Raw genomic sequence first — 21,074 nt, 5'->3', positions numbered from 1 at the left:
TGGCTTTCACTCAGTGGCCTTGACCTTTTGTGATTTTGACCCACACAAACACACACAATTCACGGTGAGCAGTTTTAACGTTCTGGTTGTTTGGTGTGGTGTCACTGTGGGACTGTGGGAGGAATCCTAGGCAAGCATGGGAAGAACATGGAAACTCCACACAGAAAGGCCCCATGTGACCAAGAGATTTAAAACCAGGACCTTTATTTTGTGGGGAGACAGTGTGCTAACCACTGCACCACCGTGCATTAGAAAACAAAGCTTTGTTTCAAAGTGCGGTCTGTGGGTTTAGTACTTGACGTTGGTAACATTTCATGTGTCTCTTAAGTGCAAAATAAAGTGCATTGCTGTGCTTTTCTTTCAACCAGGGCTCATGGCGTATTAGCATATTAGCATACAAAATGATGCTAAAGGAACATTTTCAGTGTCAGCTTCTTTAGGGATTATCATAAAATTAGGTTTTGGGATTTGACTTTTTTTTTAATCACTGGCAGAGTGAAACAGCTACTGGAAGAAGCCTTCTCACAGAAACTGTCTGTCTCTGAATTAAAGTTAATAAACAGGTTAGTAATGGGGTTTTTTAATATGTCTTGAGCTTTATGAAACTGTATTGCCACACCATGTAGACACAGTCATAAAAACCTGCTGAAGTTCAAGCCAAGCATCGGAGGAGGAAAGAAATCTGATTTACACGACATTGCACTCAGTATGGTTGTCAGTGCCAGAAAGGCTGGTCTGGACATTACAGAAACTGCTGATCTGCTGGGATTTTTCTAAGGCCATTTCTAAGGTTCACAGAGGATGGTCTGAACAAGAGAAAATATGCAGTCCTCTGGGCAAAAATGCCTTGTTGATGTCAGAGGTCTTAGGGGAATGGCAGACTGCTTTGAGCAGACAGGAAAGAAACAGGAACTCAAATAATTACTCATTACAACCAAAGAAGGCAATATCTGAATGCGCAACAGGTCCAATCTTGAAGCAAATGTGCTCCAGCAGCAGAAGGCCACACCAGCTACCACTCCTGTCAGCTAAGAACAGGAAACTGAGGCTACCGTTCACACTGGCTCACTGGACTGGTATTGTATTGTAGAATCAGTATTTGGTGAAAACAACATAAAGCATGGATCCATCTGGCATTGTAACAGCAGTTCAGGCTGCTGCTGGTGTTGGAGATATTTCCATAGCACACTTTGGGCCCCTAAGTACCAAATGAGCAATGTTTAAACAGCCTGAGCAGTGATTATTGATGAGTAGGGTGTGTCACCTTCTAACAAGATAACACACCCTGTCACAAAACTCAAATGATCTCCACCGGGTTTCTAAAACATGACAGGGAGTTCGCTATACATGGATGACGTCCACAGTCACCAGATGTCAATCCAAGAGAGCATCTTTGGAATGTCATGAAACAAGAGATTCTCATCACGGATGTGCAGGACCTGTGTGAGGCTATCACATCAACTTTCCAGCACCTCGCTGAAGCTACGCTACGCTACGAAGAATTATAGCAGCTCTGTGGGTTAAAATGGGGTCCAGCCTTGTACTAGTGAGGTGTACCTAATAAAGTGGCTACTTAATGTGCAATTTCTTTCAATCCCTATCCCTGATTAAAGCTGATTAAACTAATGTTGTTTTATGAGCAAAGGTTTCAGACTAGCTTCTATGAGAAGAAGAAGAAGATAATAGTAATGGCCCATCTTTCTTCATTTAGGAACAGTGAAAATGTATAACCAGATCCTTTTTGTTAAACATATGTCCATATGAATGAGTCAGTACTTTATTCTGATCACAATAAAGATAACAATATTACACTGACGTTGCTTTTCGACTGATTGCTTCGTATTTGCTGCAGCTAAGGTCTCCTCTCAGTAATATGATTAGCTCTATAACAGCACCACCAGAGGACGCTCTTCACCGGGATTTGAGATCAGCAGCAGCTCAAACCTGTTGCATCGTCACTGTGTGTAAGCGTGGTGAACAGCGCTCTCTAGAGGTTCACTGCAGCATTACAGAGACACCGACTCTCAGATACATTCAGAAGTTTAACTCGTCTTCAGAAACTTTGTTCCCTGCCTCAAACAGAACGGGCTGCCATGTTCTCGGGCTGCAGGGTGGAAGAGGTGGAGGAGGCAAAGGAGCAGTGCATGATGGGACAGAAGGGCTCGTGGGCTCTAAGAGCTTCGGTCAGCAGGTGCTGCTCCTCTGACAGAGAATCCACCTGGAGATGAATTCACTCTGTTACTGCTGTGTAAAAGCAATGGAGGTACACCAGAACTATTTTATTTTAAATATTTACGCTGTTTTCATTTCTGCTGTGTTTTATGCATTTCATACAAACAGGACTTGCTGTTGTTTATATAAAATAAAATTGTCTGTAAAAGACGAACAGAGACAGAATTAGCAGTGTGTTTACCTCTCTCCTCAACTTCCTGTTCCTCTGCTCTAGCAGCTCACAAGCCTGGAGGTGAAGAGGGGGAAACAAAGTGGGAAATACATGTTACATTAAAAAATAAAAGCTTTCATATGAATAAAAAATAATATTTATTTGAAAACAAAAGCTAGACTGAACATTTCATCTTTGGGGTATTTTGATTGGGATTGTAATTTTGGAAATGTGATTTTTGCATAGACACATAAATGTGGCTGCTACACATTCATTGCATAAATGCACAATGGGATTTTTATTGCTGCAGTCCCAGCTTGTAAGCACTCAGTCATCTCTGGATTTGATAATATGGAGACAGAGAAATCAGAGAGCACTCTCCTTGCCCTATTTCACAAGCCAACAAACGGTCAGGAGCCACACATCACATTTTTTTATTAATAATAAACTTTTTTTTTTAAAGCTATAAAAGTAATATTAATTAACTCCATTTCACTTCATATTTTTATCCTGGTGGTCCACATGTAAATGCTAGTTGCTCTTTGACCGACAGTTTGCTTTAAACCAGCAGCCTCAAGCAAGAGAGGACCTGCCAAAATACTCATTCTAGTTTATCAGCCACATACAGCCCAATTTGATCTGAACTGTAGTAAAACCTAAAACAGTTTGAGAAACAAAACAGCCAGCCAGAAACACTCCAGCTGTAAATCAAAGAAATGTGTTGGCATGGTCGTTGGTTTAACCACCTCACTTTAGCCGATGTGTTATGGTCAGTAACAAGTCTGTAAAGGTGAGCGGGCGGCCATCTGGCTGTGATGAAATTAACGTCTCAGACAAGCAGTCTCAAAGACACAATCTGTTCTCAGTGACTTGCAAAATAAACCTTCATGGAGAAAAAAATACAGTGCAAAAAATATTTGCAACATTTTGCAAACCTGTTAAGAGCCCCAAAGTAGACCTTTTGGTGGGCCACTTTGGGCCCAAGTGCCATATGTTTGACACACCAACTTTTATGCATATATCAGAATCTGATCAGCAGAAATACGCTCACCCACCTCGTGCAGCAGGTCGGCTCTCTGAGTTTGTCTTTTGCGGCTCTTCTGAGCTGCAACTCTGTTCTTCTCTCTCCTCTTCATCCTCCGCCCCTCATCCTCCGAACACTGACACAAACAAACACTATAATCCGTTGACACGTTCTACAATTGTGATATTTTACGTCTCGTTTTTTACTGCTTAACCCGAGTTTGTTTGAGCAGATTCATGTGAGGACATTGGCAGCGTTACATCACATATCTGCCTATTTCTCACACAACCTCCATGTGAAGCACCGAGGGTGACCATAGCGATATCAGCCTATATACACAAGATGTTTTTTAAACCATCTTTAAAACCCCTTGACCCCTGACCTCCCCGTGAATTAATAGGAAGGTAAACAGCAAAAAAAAAACCAAACCTAAATGTACACGTGTTAAGAAAAAACACGATGACGTGATCTTTCTTACCTCCCATCCTTCACAGAGCTGGTTGGTGCTGATGTTATTCTGTTGAGACTGGCATGAAAAACCAGAGTCTGACATCACAGGCTTTAAAATCAAAACCTAAAAGGAAAGCCGACGGTATTCTGAACACTGGTTCTGTCAGGAGACTGATAGCTGTGTGTGTGTGTGTGTGTGTGCTGGGCACTGAGTCCAGTCAAGTTCAAACACACCAGGTAGAAAACTAGCTCGAGTTTCACTTCAGCTTACTTTTCAATTTCGCTGCCTTTTTTAAAGAAGTGGTGAGGACAGTTAATGTAAGTCATGTGACTTGGGGGGCCCCATGGTTAACCTGTATTTAGCATATGGAAGAAGTCTGTCTTCAGGACTACCAGACAGCCAACTCAGATAATCAACAGACGAAGCAGATTCTATTAAAAAACAACAACCTGGTGAGACGCAGGACTTTCACCCTGGAGGTTAGGGTTCAGCTTCAGCTACTGTTTACACTCACACATTAGATTTATGCACCAAAACTATTTGGTTAGATTTACAGAATGAAATGTTTTGCATTAAAATACACACTTCTTCCATTCATAAACATGTTTTAAAGTTTCTGTTTTTACTGTGAGCACAGATCATTCCCATATTCTGCAGGTGACAACTATAAATCCACTACTTAACATAGTTTCCCAAAAATACAGTTTCTCTCAGTTAAAGTCTTGAAAAACAGAAAAGGGATTTAAAGGGTTGTAACATAATATATTTAACTAAACCGACAGCTTTTACGGAGTGTTAACCATAAATTTAAGGTTTATGAATCTCTTTAAAGTGGATTAAAGTGACCACAAAGTGACCAATATGAGAAAGAAGGTTACAAGTACAAGTACAAGCAAAGCCCCTGGAATTGTATTTTATACAATATGCACAAGATAACAGAAATGACCTAAATGATTTCATTTCATTCACTCAAATCCTCAACACTAATTACAGTTTTCCCTTTACAAAAATCATCAATTTAGTTAGACATTCTTCTAACAAATGAACAAATCTGATGCTGATCAAGCTGAGATAATATGCAAAAACATGCTGCACATAACTCCACAAGATTAAACCTCTGATGCTACTTTAGTCCTTGCAAGTGGACAAACAAATCAGCCAGTTTGGGGTATTTTTATTTGGGCTTTTGACTTGCCAAACAGTATCTCTGTTGCTGCCCACACATGAAACTGAAACTTCTGTTTGGCTTCATGGAAAAGAAATGATCATGTTTACACTTATTAATTTCAGCCACAGACTGGATATTAAAAAGGGATGTATCCACTGTGACACAATCTGGTGTATTTTAAGGCCCCAGTGTTGCTATTTTGGCCACCACAGTGCTGGTGAAGTGCCCACAGACAGAGCAGTGAAAAGTTTTTGGCTAAGTTTGGACGGCAAGCTGCATACAGACACAGACCAGATCATACTAAAGCTAAACCTTGTACAAGTGTTAAAGAGGGTGGAGCAGGTTACAGAGAGCAAAACATTTTTGTAGCAGCTTGTAAAGCACATTTATTTCCGCTGTAAAGTTGGACATTTTAATGTGGGAGTCTATGGATGTGCTGGTTCTTGGGATCAGCCAAGTGGCCATTAGAGGAACTGCAGTGTTTGGGAATTTCACACTGGTTTAATGTTTCTTAAAGTGTCACTCGAGCTTGTCCTCTCCCACGCAGCACTCTGGTTTCTTGGCTTGGGGCACATAGCCCTCTGCGGCTGCTGCTTCCTCCACAGCTCTCTTGATTGGTTGCTTGTTTCCTATGGCTCTTTTCGCAGGAGGAAAGGGAGCCTCTGATTGGTCATTAAAACCAAACACTTCTCTGTGTATCTCCAGAGAGGCTTGGCTGGGTTTCATTTTGAGGATTTCGCATAGGCCTTCAACTTGTGTTTGCAGAGTGTTGATTGACTGTAGAAAAAAAATATGTGTGAGTAATGACTCCATACATGAAGGTGTGACTCTATACATGAAGGACAACTTGCTAAGAGCTTTCAGTGTGTTACCTTTATGACCTGGATGGCCTGCTTTACCACACCAGGAGCGGCTGCTGTCAAATCATTCATGATGTTCTCTGGTAAAACACACAAGAACGGCACTGTTATCGAGGGTAAACTGCACATCGCTGTCAGCTGTGTCTACAGTTAGTCTTGTCTGTCTGCTTAGGCATTGTGGAGATTTGCTGCAAAATAAAAAGAACTGTCCACACTGATTTAACACAAAGAATATCACAAAATAGTCACAGAATCATTGGAAATACTGCAACTTAACTTACTCTAGGCGTGTGCAGAAGGGAATACTGTCTGGTATAAAATTTGTAAGGAAACAGTGACTATATTTGGACAAATATTACTTATACAAAGCACTTCTTTTTTTAATTCCTTATTTCAACATCTAGAAAATTTAAAACAAACTAAAAACAATTGGGTTTTATTTATATAGGACTAGATCAAAACAGCAGTTACCTCGAGTTAAAGACCCTACAATAATACAGAGAAAACCCAACAATCAAACAACCACCTACGAGTAAGCACTTAGTGACAGTGGGAAGGAAAAACTCCCTTTTAACAGGAAGAAACTGCCAGCAAAACCAGGCTCAGGGAGAGGTGGCTATCTGCTGCGACCGGTTGGGGGTGAAAGTAAGAAGACAGGACACACTGTGGAAGGCAGCCATTGATGAATAACAACTAATGATTAAAAGTAAACTGGTGGAAGAACTCATCTATTTATACACCATATAAACACATCTGCTTGATATGTTGAGTTTTTGTATATTCTGCTGTGATAAAGAACTGCACGGTCTTTTTTACGACTGTTCAGGAGGCCATGCTAGAATTTGCTCTCTTCAAGCATCATTTATCGTTTTCAAGCTAATGTTGATTCAAATTTATTTTAAAGAGCGATTGATTGGGCGGCTGTGGCTCAAGAAGTAGAGCAGGTCATGTTCTAATTGGAAGGCTCCAGTCTTCATCTCCAAGAATCAATGGGAAATATACTGAATCTCAAGTTTCACAGAATGATAAAATGCACTAACACGTAGGAAAAAGTGAAAGTGTGTAAATGAGTGATAATGTATATATGTATGAGTGATAAAGCATTTTGAGTGGCAAAATAAGTTAGAAAATTCTGTGCATTTACCATTTAAAATGGCAAACTGCCAGCATTTCATTGGGTCCTACTCACTGCTCTTCAGCAAAACGCTTAGGCCTGCATTTATGAAAGTAATGCAGCTCTGCTCTGCTTATCAACATCTGTGCAAATTACTCCTTAAGTTTAAAATATATATATGTATATATATAAAAACATTTTTCATGGCAACTGTATGAATGACTGTGTGACCTGCGATACTACAGTAAAACTATTGTTATCGCTTCATTTACAACCTGCCGATATGTTTTTATTCACAGCCTTTGCTTCATTCTACTAAAAACGGTGAACAAGAAGTACTGATGCATTTAGGTATTTCACTTCAGTGATGCTGAAACTTTCATGTCTGCCTTTAAAAAGAACCAGTTCTTCCTAAATGCACTTTAAAATAGCAAACACCCCCTCACTGGACAAAGGGCGCTTTATGTGTTTTTCTTTTTGACTCTACACGTAACCATAAGATGTCTAAACTTACTCTCCAAAGTAAGACAGTAACACTGTCCTGAGCCAGCAGTACAGCACTCTGTAGCTGGTGCTCAGCATTTCAAGTCAGCTGCAGGTGAACACTCACTGGTATACCTGTAAAGATTTGGTGTTTGGGGAAGACCTGAAAACACTAGAAGCTAAAATAAAAAATGTGTGTGTGTCTATAGAAATGATCAGAGGCTACTACCTTGATCAGGATCTTTGACCACCTCTTGAGGTTTGATGGCCTGCTCATACAGCCCCTGAAACATGAAACGTGTTTGTTTCAATCTTTAGACAAATATCTGCTTATGAAAGATTCTGTGAAGATACTCTTTGCTTTGAAAAACACTTGGCACTTTTGCACTTTAGTTATTCAATATATTTGTTTATTTTTATACAAAAAACTAAAATTGAGAGTAATGCACAATAATAATAAGCTGGTAAATCAAAACATAAACAAGGAGAAAAAAAGCCCCACCATGATTTTCCGTTCAGCCTTGAGGGCATGCACCACATGAGGAAGGATCTTTTTGGGGAATGTACGGCGCCTTCTTGTGGTCTCAACAATAATATCGTCCAGGAGGCTTTCCAGATCTACAGCTTCATCCTCTGCTGAGGGTGTTGGTGGTAGAGAAACAGACAGCATAGTTGACTAAATAAAGCTTTCCTTAAAATATAATAATCGAAACAAGAGTATGAAAAGGGCGAAGGATCACCTTCATCATCGGGCGCCTCCTCCCAAGGCCGTCCATTCACCAACACGTTAGCCTGAACAGCAGCCTCAAAATTCTGCACAGTTTCAAATAAACAAACACACAATCAGTGGCAACACACATTAAAATATGATGTCAGCTGTTCAACTGCAGCAGGATCAGATCAATTTGATAACGTTTCTATTTTGGTCAACACAGGAAGCCATATTACACTTTATTTTGCAGGACTGTCCTGACTAATCTAGTCCCAAAGAAGACTACCAGGATCATTTTCAGGAAACTCTGTTGCTGTTATTATATGAACACTGTACAGTCCTCCATACAAAGGTCAAACGTTGATCACAGTTGTTTCTGTACTTAGTTCACATGAAGCTTAAAGTGGCTACAAATAATCTGCACAACTGAAACACTGTTTTCCCCAAATTTTCATGAAAACCTTTGGTTTCTTCTACTGCAGTGTGATGATAATTCAGTATGAAGCACACAGCTCGAAATACGTGGGATGCACTTACTCTGTACTTAAAATATGGTTTTATATTAAGCACCAATAGTGTGATAAAAAGACTCTAAAACAGTCATGTCTGTCTTTGAGGATTTAGTCAGTGCAAAAACTGATACGAGTCACAACATAAACTTCAAACGCTGCGTCGGTTACAATAAAATCATTTGTTAGAAGACTGACAGCCGGCAATATCTGTAGATCGGAAGTTTATAACGCAAGTATCCACACAGCAGTCAGCACAACTTAAAACACAAAACAAACAAACAAACACACAGTATTCACACACTCGCCATTTAATTATTCTCCATCCTAGAGCATTTAGACCACCCCTAAGTGAAATTTAGTACTGTCACCATATCAGATTTCCTCTATGTAATTTTAAAAAAAAAATCACTATAGTGGCATTTTTTCAGCTGTCTGTCTGTTGTCTCTTTTTGGCACAGACAGTCTGTAATCATAGGTTTATAAAGGATTTGTAAAAAGAACTAGATCAAAAAATGGGGTCATCACAGCAGATCATCTGTCTCCATCTCATCCTAACCCAGGCATCCTCTTCTCCTCTTCAACATCCATTGTCCAATAGAGCCATTATCCCTCCTCTGCACTTTTCCACACCATCTGTACCTCACCTTTCCAACTTTGTCTCAAAATGCTCAACCTGAGCTGTCCTTCTGATGTACTTATTTCTAATTTTGTCTCATCACGTTCAATTACAACCTTTTTCCACCTCTCTTGTGCACTGTCCATTTCTTTGGAAGGTGACCCCAGGTATTTAGGCTCCTCTACCTTCGCTACATCCGCTCCTTGCATCTTCGCTGCTACACCTGCCTTCCTCTCATCCACACATATCTATCCTGTCTTGCTTCAACTGACTTTCCAGAGCATACCTCCATCTCCTCTCTTCCACCTACTCTCAGTGTGGTCTGCTAACATCACAGCCCACAGACACTAATGCCTGACCTCATAACTATTACTGGTGAGCTTAACAGATGTGGCTTATTAATATCAAGCTGTAAAGTACAGTAGTAGTGTAGTATAAATACAAATACGCCTTCATTAAAACAACTATCAGCAGCCTGGCATCTACAGTTTAGCATTGCCCGCATCATGTTCAGTTACAGTCAATCCCAAAATGTGAGAAAGGACTCGGACTCACTGCCAGCAGCTCCTGCAGTAAAACTCGCTTCGTCTCCTCCGGAAAGTCCTCCGGCTGCCCGTCCAGAGCCGTCTTTAAAAGTTCTTTGTATTTGTTCACCTGCTCACTTACTACTTTCTTCGAGGTTACCTGGACCCTGTACTCTGGATTTGTTTCCTCACTTGGTAAGATTTCACTCTCTACGGCCTCCATCTTTACCGCCAACTTGTTTATATTTTTTTTAACGCAACCCGGAACTGAACATAAACGAACCGGTCCTACTACCATAGATGACCGTGAAGGAACAACGTTTATTTCTGGAGGAGTGTTCCGGGATGGTTGTTAGCTATGCTACTAACGCAGAGAAGTTATTCTAATATTATTTGGTCTCTTAGCTTTTATTTGATGATTTTCAATGGAGAATGGCTTCGTTGATTGTCACTGTCATATCTCGGCTCATGAGTTTGAAGAGGTAAATTGTCACATGTTAGAAATTATCCGTCACCTCTTCATGAACTGTAGGAAATTTAGAGCATTACTAAATCAGGAAACCTGCTACTCTTTTTATTCGCAGTCTGATTACAGCTCCTAGCTTTATATATACTGATCAAATACAGCCTTTCTTTTACTTTTAGGATTTCGAGGATGTGATCCTGAGGACGAGGGAGGTAAGCATAATGAATTAATTTTTTATACCTTCACCTATGCCTTACAGATCTTGGCCATTTGAAAGCAGTAGATATTTTCCGAGTCATCTGGAAATACAGCCTGAAACTACAGATGAGGAAAAATGTAGTTGTATGTTTCATCTTGGGTCACACAAGTGCAATAAGTGCAGTTTAATATAATATTTAAAATAGTAAGCATGCAGTTATGTGTGTCTATGTGTAGGCTGGTGTAAAGACTCTGGTTGCAGTTACAGAAGAAGTCGGAGAGTTTGCCCGAGTTCTCCAGCTGCAGGAAAGGTCTGCAAAGCACATTGTCTGTCTCACAAACATATATTATGCTGCTTGCTTTTTATTGAGAGGACACCAAATTGAAGAAAAACGACATCAACAGCATAAAGCCTAAAAGATTCACTAAGCTGAACTAAGACAGAAAAAAAAGAGACAAACTTTCAGTTATTTGCTGATGAAATAAATAAAACTATCCAGGAACTTAGGTGCAACTAAAGGTTAGGTTTTCTGGACTAATATTTGTATAGTAAAAGTACACAGACACACTGAGGTGCGCTCACAGTAAGAACAGAGCTTGTGTTACTTTTCCTCTAAAGTCAGTCATGCAGAGTGTAAAGAAAACAAATGTATATACTGTTCTGCACAGCTGCTCACAGCTGGAAAGCATTGCATTTATTATCTTTGATGTTATGTTGAATTCCTTTCTCACAGCTATCCAGATCTCGTGGCTCCGTGTTTTGGCATCCATCCGCTGCAGGCTGCCGAGGGGCCTCAGCAGCGCAGCGTGAAACCTCAGGTAGTGAACCAATGTGTAGCGCATCCGTCTTTTAAATATTTTACTTAAATAATTATGAAAAAATGGGAAGGAAATCTGTATCCAGACTGTATCCAGTGATTCATGTAGTTTGCTTCCTACGGTAGAAATCTGCTTTAATTCTTCATGGCATCAATTCAGCCAGGTGCTTGAAGTATTCCTCAGAGATTTTGGTCCATGATAGCATCACCCATCCAGTACAGATTTGTTAGCTGCAGATCCATGATATGAATCTCGTGTTCCACCGCACCACACCCTAAAGTGCTCTGTTGGATTGAGATCTGGTGACTGTGGAGGGCATTTGCATACATGTTCAAGAAACTAGTTTGACAAGGATGTACCAACCAGCTTGAAGCAACCATCAATAGACAGGCACACTGGCTTTCTGTTTTTCAAATTTATTGTTGTTTAATTTTAGCGTCAGTTTTCCTTTCTTAGCTGACGGGAGTGGCAGCCCATCAGAAACTGAATGCTTATTAATCCCTAAGGAAATTATGTAATCAGACCACCATTGTGATCTTCTGCTACGCATTTGCTTCAAGTGTCTGTGAGTGCGTGTCTGTGTGCTCAGAGATGCTCTTCTGCTTCTTCTGCACACTTCAGCTATAACAAGTGGTTGTTTGAGTTACTGTTGCCTTTTTATTGCCTTAAAGCAGTCTGACATTTAAACTCACAGAACTGCTGCACACTGGTTGTTTTCTCCTTTTCAGACTATTCTCTGTAAACCCTGAAGATGGTGTGGGAAATTTCCAGTAGATCTGTGTTTTCTGAATACCCAGAAAAATATTTTTAATGTGTTTTTTTTAAGCCTCTCCTTTAATAAAGAACTATGTTCCACAGGATCTGGACGTCGCCCTTCCACACTTCTATAACCACAAAGAACGCCTGGTCGCTGTTGGAGAGGTAGACTTTTAACCTCTAACTGAACCTTATAATAATCTCTTTTATTAAACTATTTTTAATTTTACTGCGGAATTAATAAAACATGTTTATATGTCTAAGCCAGGGGTTGGCAACCCTAGGCACGCATGCCACAGCTGGCACGCGAAGGGTTAACTGATGGCACGCCCATAGCTGGACTGGCCATCGGGCATTTGCTCAGTGGGCTGATGATTTTTTTTTTTTTTTTTTGTAACGGTATAAACAATGAAAGGTGGTGGATTGGCCAGATGCTGGCCGGTGTGTAAAATAACTCAGTTGTATGGTGGTGGCTATGGCGTAGCTTCCACAGATTCAGTAACATTAGCAAGTGGTGGAGGCCAGCAGGTGGATGAGGGAAGGGGAGGCAAGAGGAGAGACCCGAGGCAGCCGCCGGTCCGAGTGTCAGGTGAACTGAACTTCAGGTAAGAAGTTATGACCTGCAGTCTATCTGGGTCAGATATAAACTAAGTTTGGGTGGAGTTTATTTTCGTTGTGCTGACTTTTTACAGTTACAATAACTCGTACTGCGTACTAGCTAGCATGACGGATTTTCTATACAGCTGGGTGGGTGCTATGATGTTACTGATGTTGTACTTTATTTTGTTCATAAGGTTAGTTAGTAGAATTGCCAACCGTCCCGTAAAAAACGGAATCGTCCCGCATTCAGAGAAAATATTACACGTTTCGTGTTGAGGTGAAAAGGAACACAGTTTGTCCCGTACTTCAGCTAGAATGAAAAAGACAAAGCTGGAGTTATTCTGTGTCTTTGCTGCACAGCTGCCTCTTCTTCTCTCATTCTCTCCCCCTCCCTCTCCTGTTGCTATTTCAGTCATGAAACTGATCAATGATCAGCTGATCGGCTTTTCTCTCGTGTTTGTTTATCGCTCACTTTGCGGCAGAAAGAGGAAACTAGCAGATGTCGCGTTAAACAACATCAGCACGTTTAAGCTTGATCAGCTGTTGTTAGAATTTATTTAATATTAATTTCTAGTATTAGCTGATGTTTGCTGGAGCCACAGCTGTAAAGCTGCTGGTCATGATATCGGTTTGTATATCTGGTGAGAGGGAAACATGAAGATGAAACCAGGAGATGTCCTTACTGAATCATCAGAGCTGAACAGGTGATGGAGAAACTGGTTTACCTTTTAGGTGACATGAATGAGTTAAAGTTATGAACTGTTTCTGAGAGACAAATAACACCAGGATCCTTTTCTATGTACCTGACAGCTGGTAACTGTGCAGGGGCGGGTCTAGCAAAGTTTTGCCAGGGGGCAGGTAGGGCATTAACAGGGAGAGGGGCGCACAAAGAAGTACTTTCTTATTCTGATTTAAAATGTCTGGCTGTTATTAAATAATTATCTGAAGCTTGCAACCAAAGTTTTTATCTGACATAAAATGTATGGAAATCATACATATACCAACAAGACAGTGTACATCACTGTCACAACAGCGTTTGTTTTCATTCAAAGGCTTTATGGCTTTAATACCTGGTGGGCTGGTCTCTAGTCAAAATGCCCGGGCTGTTTTTTTGTCCCAGTCCAGCCCTGGGCACGACACGCAGTGAATTAATCTGAGAAGGTGCATCAAAAAATAAATGGCCGCGCCAGCGGTGCACATCGCAAATCAGCTCGCATAGACACATTAGTCGTGCCTCTTCTTAATGATGGTATCTTAGCTAACAACCCCAACTACCAGATTCAACTTGTAATTGGCTAAAAATAACTTAGCCTACTGGTGAGAGGGATGTTGTCAGCTTTCCACATTTCAACACTTTAAATGCTTCAGGAGCTGTCCGCTCAGCATTTTCAGGTGTATGGACCAATGTTTTATTTTCTGATCAAACCAGAAATCTTTAATGAGCAGCTAATTTGCCTCGCATTAACTGGCTGAGTTAATGCCAGTTAATGCGACATCGAAGCAGCTGGAATCCACAGCTGTGCGTGTTCATGGAGCTTGCATTTTCACCTGCTGGACATCACTACCTGACAAGTTTAACTGTCTTCAGAACATTGCAGAGGCCTTATTGACAGTATTTGGCTCTACATATCTGTGTGAGCAGATTTTCTCTCACATGAGTGTCCTCAGGTAGCCGTCTGAATGCTGGACACTCGTAGACCTGTGTCTCTGAGTGGGAGACCAGAGATCACATTAACATTTGTATCTCTGTATTAACAAACATGCCATATTGGCCCAGTTTACTTTTCTTATCATTGTTGTGAGGAGACCATAAGTAGCATTTGCATTTTCTGTTGTACAGTTCATTTGCTGTTATGGAGTTCTTGTTATGGATGAAAAGTGCCTTTTTTTTGTTTCAATATAGCTGATAACTATTCGCTGATAGCTGCCAACATCTGCAAACAAATATAATTCTATAAAGTGTGTAACTGTTCATATAGAGCGTTATTAAATTTATTGCTACTGCAATCATATGACACACTGACTTCTGAGGAAATTTTAGATGGCACTCGTCATCAGAAAGGTTGCCGACCCCTGGTCTAAGCTAAACGTCTTTTTAAATTGACTAAGAAGTGTGCTGCATCTCAGACTCCATGAAATGGAGCTCAGTAGGAAAAGGTTTAACCAAAGTTTTATATAATCAATAATTCCATGACTGGAAGTCTTCATGGATCATTTAAGTTATATCAGCTTCTGAAGGCTTAAGGGTGGTCATGGATTCAACTGTTACAAACACACACATTAACACACACTGTGTCTGCCCCATGTTAAAAAAATCTTTACATTGTTAACGTAACCAGTCTTGAAGCAAAGCAGATTAAACTTGTTAAAAGCTCCGATTTACCTGCTAATCTCACTTGTAAGAAAAGGTTAATGCACACGGTCAGTAACAATCTTTCTCAGGCTCACAGACAGTCACACACACTAACTGCTCTCCAGCAGGCGCTGATGGTGCAAGGAATTTCTACATGGTCTCAATGAGGAATGTGTGTGTTTTTTCAGCACATTTCAGGCGTCACAGGGCTAAATCAATGCTCTCCTACTGCTGTTTCCAGCTGTTGGATTAGGTTGGAGGCATAGAGCTCCATCCTCTGCTTCACTGAGCACATTTTAGTTCTGCTACAGTTTGAATCTGTAATCTTTTAACTCATATCTGTTCTGGCAGTTTTTTCTTTAATCTGCGGACGCTTGAGAGATTGAGGGTACTTTGTGGTTTTAGGTTGAGCAATCAAAACCAGTTTGACTCGACTTCATTTGGACATAAGCTCTGTGAGAACTGACTCACTTGAGAGATGGCGACTTAAACCTCTTCCTTGCCAGAGGCTCATGCACCAGATAAGGTGTCAGTTTTTAAGGTGACACACACAAATGCATCCAATGTAGCATTTGGTGTGCCTCATTTCTGTTTCTTATAGAAATTTCTTATGTTTCCTCTCTTATGAAATTTAATCAGTAACAATTCACTGACATAGATCAAAGGTGAGAGTTTAAAGAGCGAACCTGAGACCAAGGTTTAGTTTCTACCGTAGCATGCATACATCCTTTGAATACTGAACTTGTAGATCAGTGCTTTAAATGTTTATGTCATGTTAATGGTGAGCATTAAGATGGATGAGCCCCGAACTTTTACGTTCTCTTAAAGGGTCCAGGGGATGAGGGAAATATCTAAAGGCGTCTGGGTTGAAAAAAGGAGACGTGGGAGGCAAAATGGTTAAATTAAAGGGTTTTATTAATGTTTTTATTAGTAATTCAACTAAAAGAAGGAAAACAACAAAACCCAGTAGTTGGTCAATAAACTGAAAAGTAAGTCAAAAAAGGGTTAGTCACCAAAACACACTCCTCTCCACAGAGCAGGCTAGCTACAAAACCCAACAAGGCTCTCTGGCGCTAGACCTCACCTGTCTCTGGCCCTAATTGCTGATTAGAGTCAGCTGTACAAAAAGGGTGGCACCTAAGGTAGGAGAGGGCAGGACACACCCACACAAGCTCAATTTCACAGGAGGCCCTGCTAGGGCCATAACAGCCTTCTTTTGATTTTTCAGATTGGTTTAGACTTCACTCCCTGGTGCGCCCCGACTCAGCAGGACAGAGATGACCAAGTGACCGTCTTCATCAAACAGCTCAGCATCGCCAAGGAGCTGGACTTACCTGTGTGAGGACTAATTAAAATAGCTATTGTTAGAATTCTCAGACTAAGTCATGGCAAGTAGTTCAAGTTCTTTACCGTTTCACAAATGTAACACAGGGTTTATACGGCCACTCCACTGTGTTGAATTCCATTGTTTCATTGTTTTAAGGTTTGAACTTTTAAAATGTTTGAACTTTTAAATGACGGATTTCATTTAACACATTTTAGGACCAAACAAGACCCTATATTTAGCCTAAAGAAGTCCCAGTGCATCAAGACTCAGTGTAAACATGAATGAACAAATCATGCAGAGTCCAAGAATAAAAATATGAATAAAAATATGAATAAAAATATGAAGCTCACATTGAGCTTTTTACCCCGAGCCTGTGTTTCCCAGAAACAATCAAACAGTCAGTGTGCCGAGCATGCACAAGTCACTAAGTGAAGGTTTTTAATCCACATAGAAGTCTGTGTAACGTGTCGATTGTGAATTTCTGTTCAGGAACGTCCACTCCAGATCAGCTGCTAGGGTCACGATTGAGACCATGAAGGAACAAGGTGAGTGTTAGATTCCAGCGAACCATGCAGACATCTGAACGTTATCTCATGTTCTGTTTTTCTGTCAGGCATCAGCCGAGCTCTGCTTCATAACTTTGCAGGGAAGCCATCGGTCGCTCTGGAAGGTGTGAAGGCGGGCTACCTCTTCTCTTTTCCCCCCGCTGTCTGCAAAAGCAAACAGGTGAGACAGGAAGTGTCGTCCTATGGAAAAAGTTTTTAAAAAAATTTTGCTGAGTCACCTGCAGAAGCAAACAGGTGAGATGAGAAGTGTTGTCCTGTGGAAAAGGTTATATAAAATTTTTTGCTGAGTCACCTGAATAAACAGTTTTAATACCACCACACAGAGAGACAAGTTAATCAAGCAGATCCCGTTGGAGCACATTTGTCTTGAGACCGACTCTCCTGCCCTGGGGCTTCACCAGCATGTAAGTTTTAAAGGCTTTCAAATCACCATCATATTGAGACACAGCGCCACGAGTGCAGACATGTTTAATCTGTCTTTTGTCTGCCAGGTGAGGAATGAGCCCGCTAACGTCATCCTGCCATGTCGCTACATCGCCGATGTCAAAGGTCTCCCTCCAGAAACTGTTCGGCTGGTCACTGCACACAATGCATACAGACTCTTCCCCAAAGCTAAAACACGCTGACAGTGACGTGAGCGTGATTTTGAAATCCAAGGCTCACCCAGTGTGTGACGTCATGGAAAACATAACTCCCTTTACTACTGTCCGCCCCTCAGTGTTTCACTGCGAGGCTGCTAACGTTTGAATATCAGAAAGGTTTTTCTTTACTTTTGAGGGGTTTTTTTTAAGTTTCACACAAGCTAGAAGCTTTCTGCAAAGTCTTGCAGATAATTTTAATAATTAATAAGATGTCTTTCTTGACCAAAGTGAGTGATGCATGGAAATTATTTTTTAAAAATGAGTTTTTAATTTCAGTACTGTCAATAACAAGTACAATCAAATGTCTTAAGACCTCACGCATCATGATCTCCAGCATATTTGGGCTTTTGTACTACATCAGATATTAGTCATGAAAATAAAATACTGAAAGTTGCCCCACATCTGGGTCCAGGTGTATCTGTAGTATGAGCTCAGGTCATCTTCTAAGGCTGCAGCTCTCTAGACCAGGTGAGTTTTGTCTGGAAGAGAAGAGACAGATCTGAGGAGTCAACAGATGCTCGTTTTCTCTTTGATCACTTTATAGAAAATCAAATAATATGGCTGTTGTCAAACTAGTTCTATTGAACATTAACAAAAAAATACTTTTAATTTTAGTTAAGTAAAAGCAAGCAGAATAGCATCAGCAAACTCTTGTTTTGTTGCCTTTCATAAATCATTGATACAGCCTAGTTCCACCTCATGTTTTTGATAAATATGTTTATGTCAGCCTGATCAAGACATGCAGAAATTAAGTGGTGCACTACAGATTTTAAACTTTAAGCCAATTAACTACAGTAGTGGTGAATTTGCATTAGATGATTGCCTGGGTAAGTGGTGTGAAACTCATTTGACTTTGTGGGCCACATACCATCAATTTAATGTCAAGCAGACTGGAAAAAACATTGCATCCATTTTTTTTTTGTTGTTGTTGTTGCACAAACTGATAATAACATGCCTCAGTTTTTCCTTTTTCCGTCTACTGTTAGGGCAAAGAAAGGCATCAGCGTGGCTCCTAGGTGTAAGTGGATTAGTAAGGTGTCGTATGACACATTGTGGGTAAAGTCTTTTAATAAGAAGGCTGGGAAACTGACCATGATTCAGGCTTGAGGCTCAGATTTAGCACGTTAAACAGCCATGCTCTCCTTTTCTGCAAAACCATCCAATGACCTGTAGGGTCCTAATGTAATGGCATGTGTGCAAACTATCTCTCATCACTGACATTTAATTTCTCTGTACTGTTGAGCAAATGAAGGTACTAAACAAATTTCATCCTTAGTAATGTAATATGGGAAATTGGAATATCTGGAAAGTCGGATTCTTTGATAAACTAAATAACTGTGGAATGGGATCTTCCATGATTGCTGTAGTTTTAAAATATTGAATCTTTCAGCCTTTTAGAATTTAATTACCTAATTAAATATTAATATCCTTAAAGTATTTGGGACACACACAGTTTCTCGTGTCCATATCAGAGCTACAGAAATATTTCTGTAAAATCTTCAGACAAGCCTTCTTACAGCCCTCCTCGAAGTGCTTTCTCTCGGGGAGCTTAACGGGGGCAGGCCGCTGGGTGCAGGCCTCTCTGCGCTGCGGTCCGCCGGTCAGAGCTGTAAGGAGAACCGGGCTGGTCTTCAAGTGACTCCGGTAATGTCTCCTCTGTGATCTCTCCCAGCCCTGCCGGGGGTTCATCTCCACCTGACACCACGTCTCCCTACTCTGATTCAGCTCCAGCAGAGCCCGCTCCTCATACCCGGACATTACTTTTTACCTTTGTAGGAAGTATTAACGTGGACTAGATTTCCTTTCATAAATTATCCAAAGGTAAGTTGTGACAATACACCTGTTACCAGGGTAACAAGAAACCGGAAGAGGGGTCTCAAAGATAATTTATTAAGGAGGATGAGCCACTCTGTGCGGAGCGAAAGTAGAACATCCCTCGCCCCTAGGACCGAGATTACTAAATTGTGGAGTAAGAATCCCACATCAGATATTTCAAATTTAGTGGGAAGTGTGATCTTAATTTCCTTTGGTTTTGTTTTATTCTTTAGTTTTCAGGCTTTCACAAAAACACTGATATATGAGAAAACAATATATCTTGTACGAGATTCAACCTCAGGTATTTTACAGTCTGCAGAACCTGTGAAACCAGCTGCATAAAAACAAAATAAATTTAAAAAAAAAATAAACAGACATAGCTGTGACGTCCGTGGTTTTCTTTTTGTTTGGTATCTTAAAATAGGGACAGAGTAAAACCTCACTTAGCTGCTCTATGATTTCAAACAGAGGCAACAAGTGGACAGAAGTTTGATTGAGCCTACTGAGAAAGGACCTACTTAAAATAATAATAATAATAATTGGGATATTTAGAAGCTCGAGATTTATAAATGATTGCAAGCTGAATATTTACACATTGTTCAGTGAAGTCAAACAACACTGCACTGCCATTCGTTGGACATGAAAACCAGAGAGGGCTGTGAAATGTTGCTTCCTTTATATTTTAAAGCCCAGTAAAGAGATCAGATGTGTGTAGATTTTACTGTAGGTGTGAATCACTTGTAGGATCAGACTTGCTGCTGCTCCAGTCTCACTGGGTCACACTAGGATTAGAGCAGATAATGCTCAGCATATGGACAGGCTACTTTGAGTATATGGAGCAGGCAGCGTAGTTACAGACTAAAGGAACAATTACTGATTAGTTATTATTATTATTAGATATTTTTGCAATGAGTTCTGTTCACCTTTACTTGTATACTATTTACAGTAATAGAGAAAGAACCCCCGCAATCTGATAATCCCCATTAAGGTAGGGCTTGGCGACTGTGGTGAGGAAGAACTCGGTTTTATCCAAGTCTCCCATAGGCTCAGGGGGGCACAACCATCTGTTGTGACACGTGACTGAAAAAAGAGGAGTGTAGATAAAACATAAAATCCACGAGAGAGTGGCAAAACATTAGTCACATACAGTAGTGGCATATTAGCAGCAGGAGTAAAAAGAAAAAGAAGGAAATGCTCAGTGCATCATGGGAAGTCTCCCAGCACCCTGGGCATACAACAGCATAAATATCGGGTGAGTCAATCGTGCCTGCTCCAGCCCTGCTGTAGACAAAGTAGATCCTAATCTAAAAGTAGAGGGTGTGTCTATTGCTCCCAAACTGAGCTGTTTCCACGGGAGAGTAGCCTGACAGTTTAAGGCCGTGTTTCTAGGAACCACAGTCTACATGGTACTGAGAGATCTCACAAAGAGCCCAGATCACATATGAAAATAACTCAGTGGTCGAAGTGGAGCAGCTGGTGCACATATGTGCTGACAGAGTAACACTTTTCTAGTATGACGACACTATTTTACCCACGTCGTGTCCACACTCGCGTTCTTTTCAGAACTGCGGCTGCTGATTTTAGAATAATGGATTATACTGATATTAATGTGCAATATCAGATGGTTTTACGTGTAATTTAATTTTTTTTTATGCTTAAAGAGTATTGAGTTCTGTGTTGTAGAGA

General features: G+C 40.6%; 4 protein-coding genes across 6 annotated transcripts; 1 reads left to right on the top strand and 3 right to left on the bottom strand.

Moving 5' to 3' along the window:
- Nucleotides 1-1,901: 1,901 nt before the first annotated feature.
- batf3 (basic leucine zipper transcription factor, ATF-like 3) lies at nt 1,902-4,009 on the bottom strand. The gene is made up of 4 exons (XM_063496499.1): nt 3,886-4,009; nt 3,439-3,543; nt 2,414-2,458; nt 1,902-2,218 (listed from the first exon to the last, which is right to left on the bottom strand). Exons 1-4 carry the CDS (start codon nt 3,958-3,960, stop codon nt 2,075-2,077), a joined length of 369 nt encoding a protein of 122 aa, XP_063352569.1. The 5' UTR covers nt 3,961-4,009; the 3' UTR covers nt 1,902-2,074.
- Nucleotides 4,010-4,480: 471 nt separating this feature from the next.
- On the bottom strand, nt 4,481-10,093 carry nsl1 (NSL1 component of MIS12 kinetochore complex). Of its 2 annotated transcripts, none has more exons than XM_063495626.1 (6): nt 9,879-10,093; nt 8,224-8,296; nt 7,986-8,119; nt 7,713-7,767; nt 5,899-5,966; nt 4,481-5,803 (listed from the first exon to the last, which is right to left on the bottom strand). In XM_063495626.1, the coding sequence occupies exons 1-6, from the start codon at nt 10,068-10,070 to the stop codon at nt 5,546-5,548; spliced, it is 780 nt and encodes a 259-aa protein (XP_063351696.1). In that variant the 5' UTR covers nt 10,071-10,093; the 3' UTR covers nt 4,481-5,545. The 2 variants fall into 2 exon arrangements, with proteins under 2 accessions (XP_063351696.1, XP_063351697.1); XM_063495627.1 differs by having other exon boundaries at nt 7,986-8,116.
- A 92-nt stretch (nt 10,094-10,185) lies between these two features.
- tatdn3 (TatD DNase domain containing 3) lies at nt 10,186-17,972 on the top strand. 2 transcript variants are annotated; one of them, XM_063495268.1, is made up of 10 exons: nt 10,186-10,329; nt 10,493-10,525; nt 10,749-10,822; nt 11,246-11,330; nt 12,189-12,251; nt 16,268-16,377; nt 16,856-16,911; nt 17,013-17,092; nt 17,256-17,336; nt 17,424-17,972. In XM_063495268.1, the coding sequence occupies exons 1-10, from the start codon at nt 10,273-10,275 to the stop codon at nt 17,556-17,558; spliced, it is 774 nt and encodes a 257-aa protein (XP_063351338.1). In that variant the 5' UTR covers nt 10,186-10,272; the 3' UTR covers nt 17,559-17,972. The 2 variants fall into 2 exon arrangements, with proteins under 2 accessions (XP_063351338.1, XP_063351337.1); XM_063495267.1 differs by having other exon boundaries at nt 16,980-17,092.
- LOC134643065 (spermatogenesis-associated protein 45-like) lies at nt 17,943-19,678 on the bottom strand. Its single transcript, XM_063495269.1, has 2 exons — nt 19,091-19,678; nt 17,943-18,052 (listed from the first exon to the last, which is right to left on the bottom strand). The coding sequence occupies exons 1-2, from the start codon at nt 19,329-19,331 to the stop codon at nt 18,033-18,035; spliced, it is 261 nt and encodes an 86-aa protein (XP_063351339.1). The 5' UTR covers nt 19,332-19,678; the 3' UTR covers nt 17,943-18,032.
- Between the last annotated feature and the right edge of the window lie 1,396 nt (nt 19,679-21,074).

Source organism: Pelmatolapia mariae, linkage group LG15 (assembly GCF_036321145.2).
Source record: "Pelmatolapia mariae isolate MD_Pm_ZW linkage group LG15, Pm_UMD_F_2, whole genome shotgun sequence".
Classification (NCBI taxonomy): Eukaryota; Metazoa; Chordata; class Actinopteri; order Cichliformes; family Cichlidae; genus Pelmatolapia; species Pelmatolapia mariae.
Note: the sequence above shows the minus strand (reverse complement) of the source record. Positions and strands in the feature narration are given on the sequence as shown.

Bases quoted from the DNA above. Each gene is read 5' to 3' on its own strand.
- batf3 (XM_063496499.1), bottom strand. From the start codon at position 3,960: ATGTCAGACTCTGGTTTTTCATGCCAGTCTCAACAGAATAACATCAGC. The intron at 2,459-3,438 runs GTGGGTGAGCGT...CTTCACCTCCAG, and splicing joins GAGCCGACCTGCTGCACGAG to GCTTGTGAGCTGCTAGAGCA. The intron at 2,219-2,413 runs GTAAACACACTG...ATTCATCTCCAG, and splicing joins ACAGGAAGTTGAGGAGAGAG to GTGGATTCTCTGTCAGAGGA.
- nsl1 (XM_063495626.1), bottom strand. From the start codon at position 10,070: ATGGAGGCCGTAGAGAGTGAAATCTTACCAAGTGAGGAAACAAATCCA. The intron at 8,297-9,878 runs GTGAGTCCGAGT...GAAACTGTGCAG, and splicing joins TACTGCAGGAGCTGCTGGCA to AATTTTGAGGCTGCTGTTCA. The intron at 8,120-8,223 runs GTGATCCTTCGC...CAACACCCTCAG, and splicing joins GGAGGCGCCCGATGATGAAG to CAGAGGATGAAGCTGTAGAT.
- tatdn3 (XM_063495267.1), top strand. From the start codon at position 10,273: ATGGAGAATGGCTTCGTTGATTGTCACTGTCATATCTCGGCTCATGAG. The intron at 12,252-16,267 runs GTAGACTTTTAA...TTGATTTTTCAG, and splicing joins GCCTGGTCGCTGTTGGAGAG to ATTGGTTTAGACTTCACTCC. The intron at 16,912-16,979 runs GTGAGTGTTAGA...TTTTTCTGTCAG, and splicing joins TGAGACCATGAAGGAACAAG to GCATCAGCCGAGCTCTGCTT.
- LOC134643065 (XM_063495269.1), bottom strand. From the start codon at position 19,331: ATGTCCGGGTATGAGGAGCGGGCTCTGCTGGAGCTGAATCAGAGTAGG. The intron at 18,053-19,090 runs GTAAGAAGGCTT...CTTCTCTTCCAG, and splicing joins AAAGCACTTCGAGGAGGGCT to ACAAAACTCACCTGGTCTAG.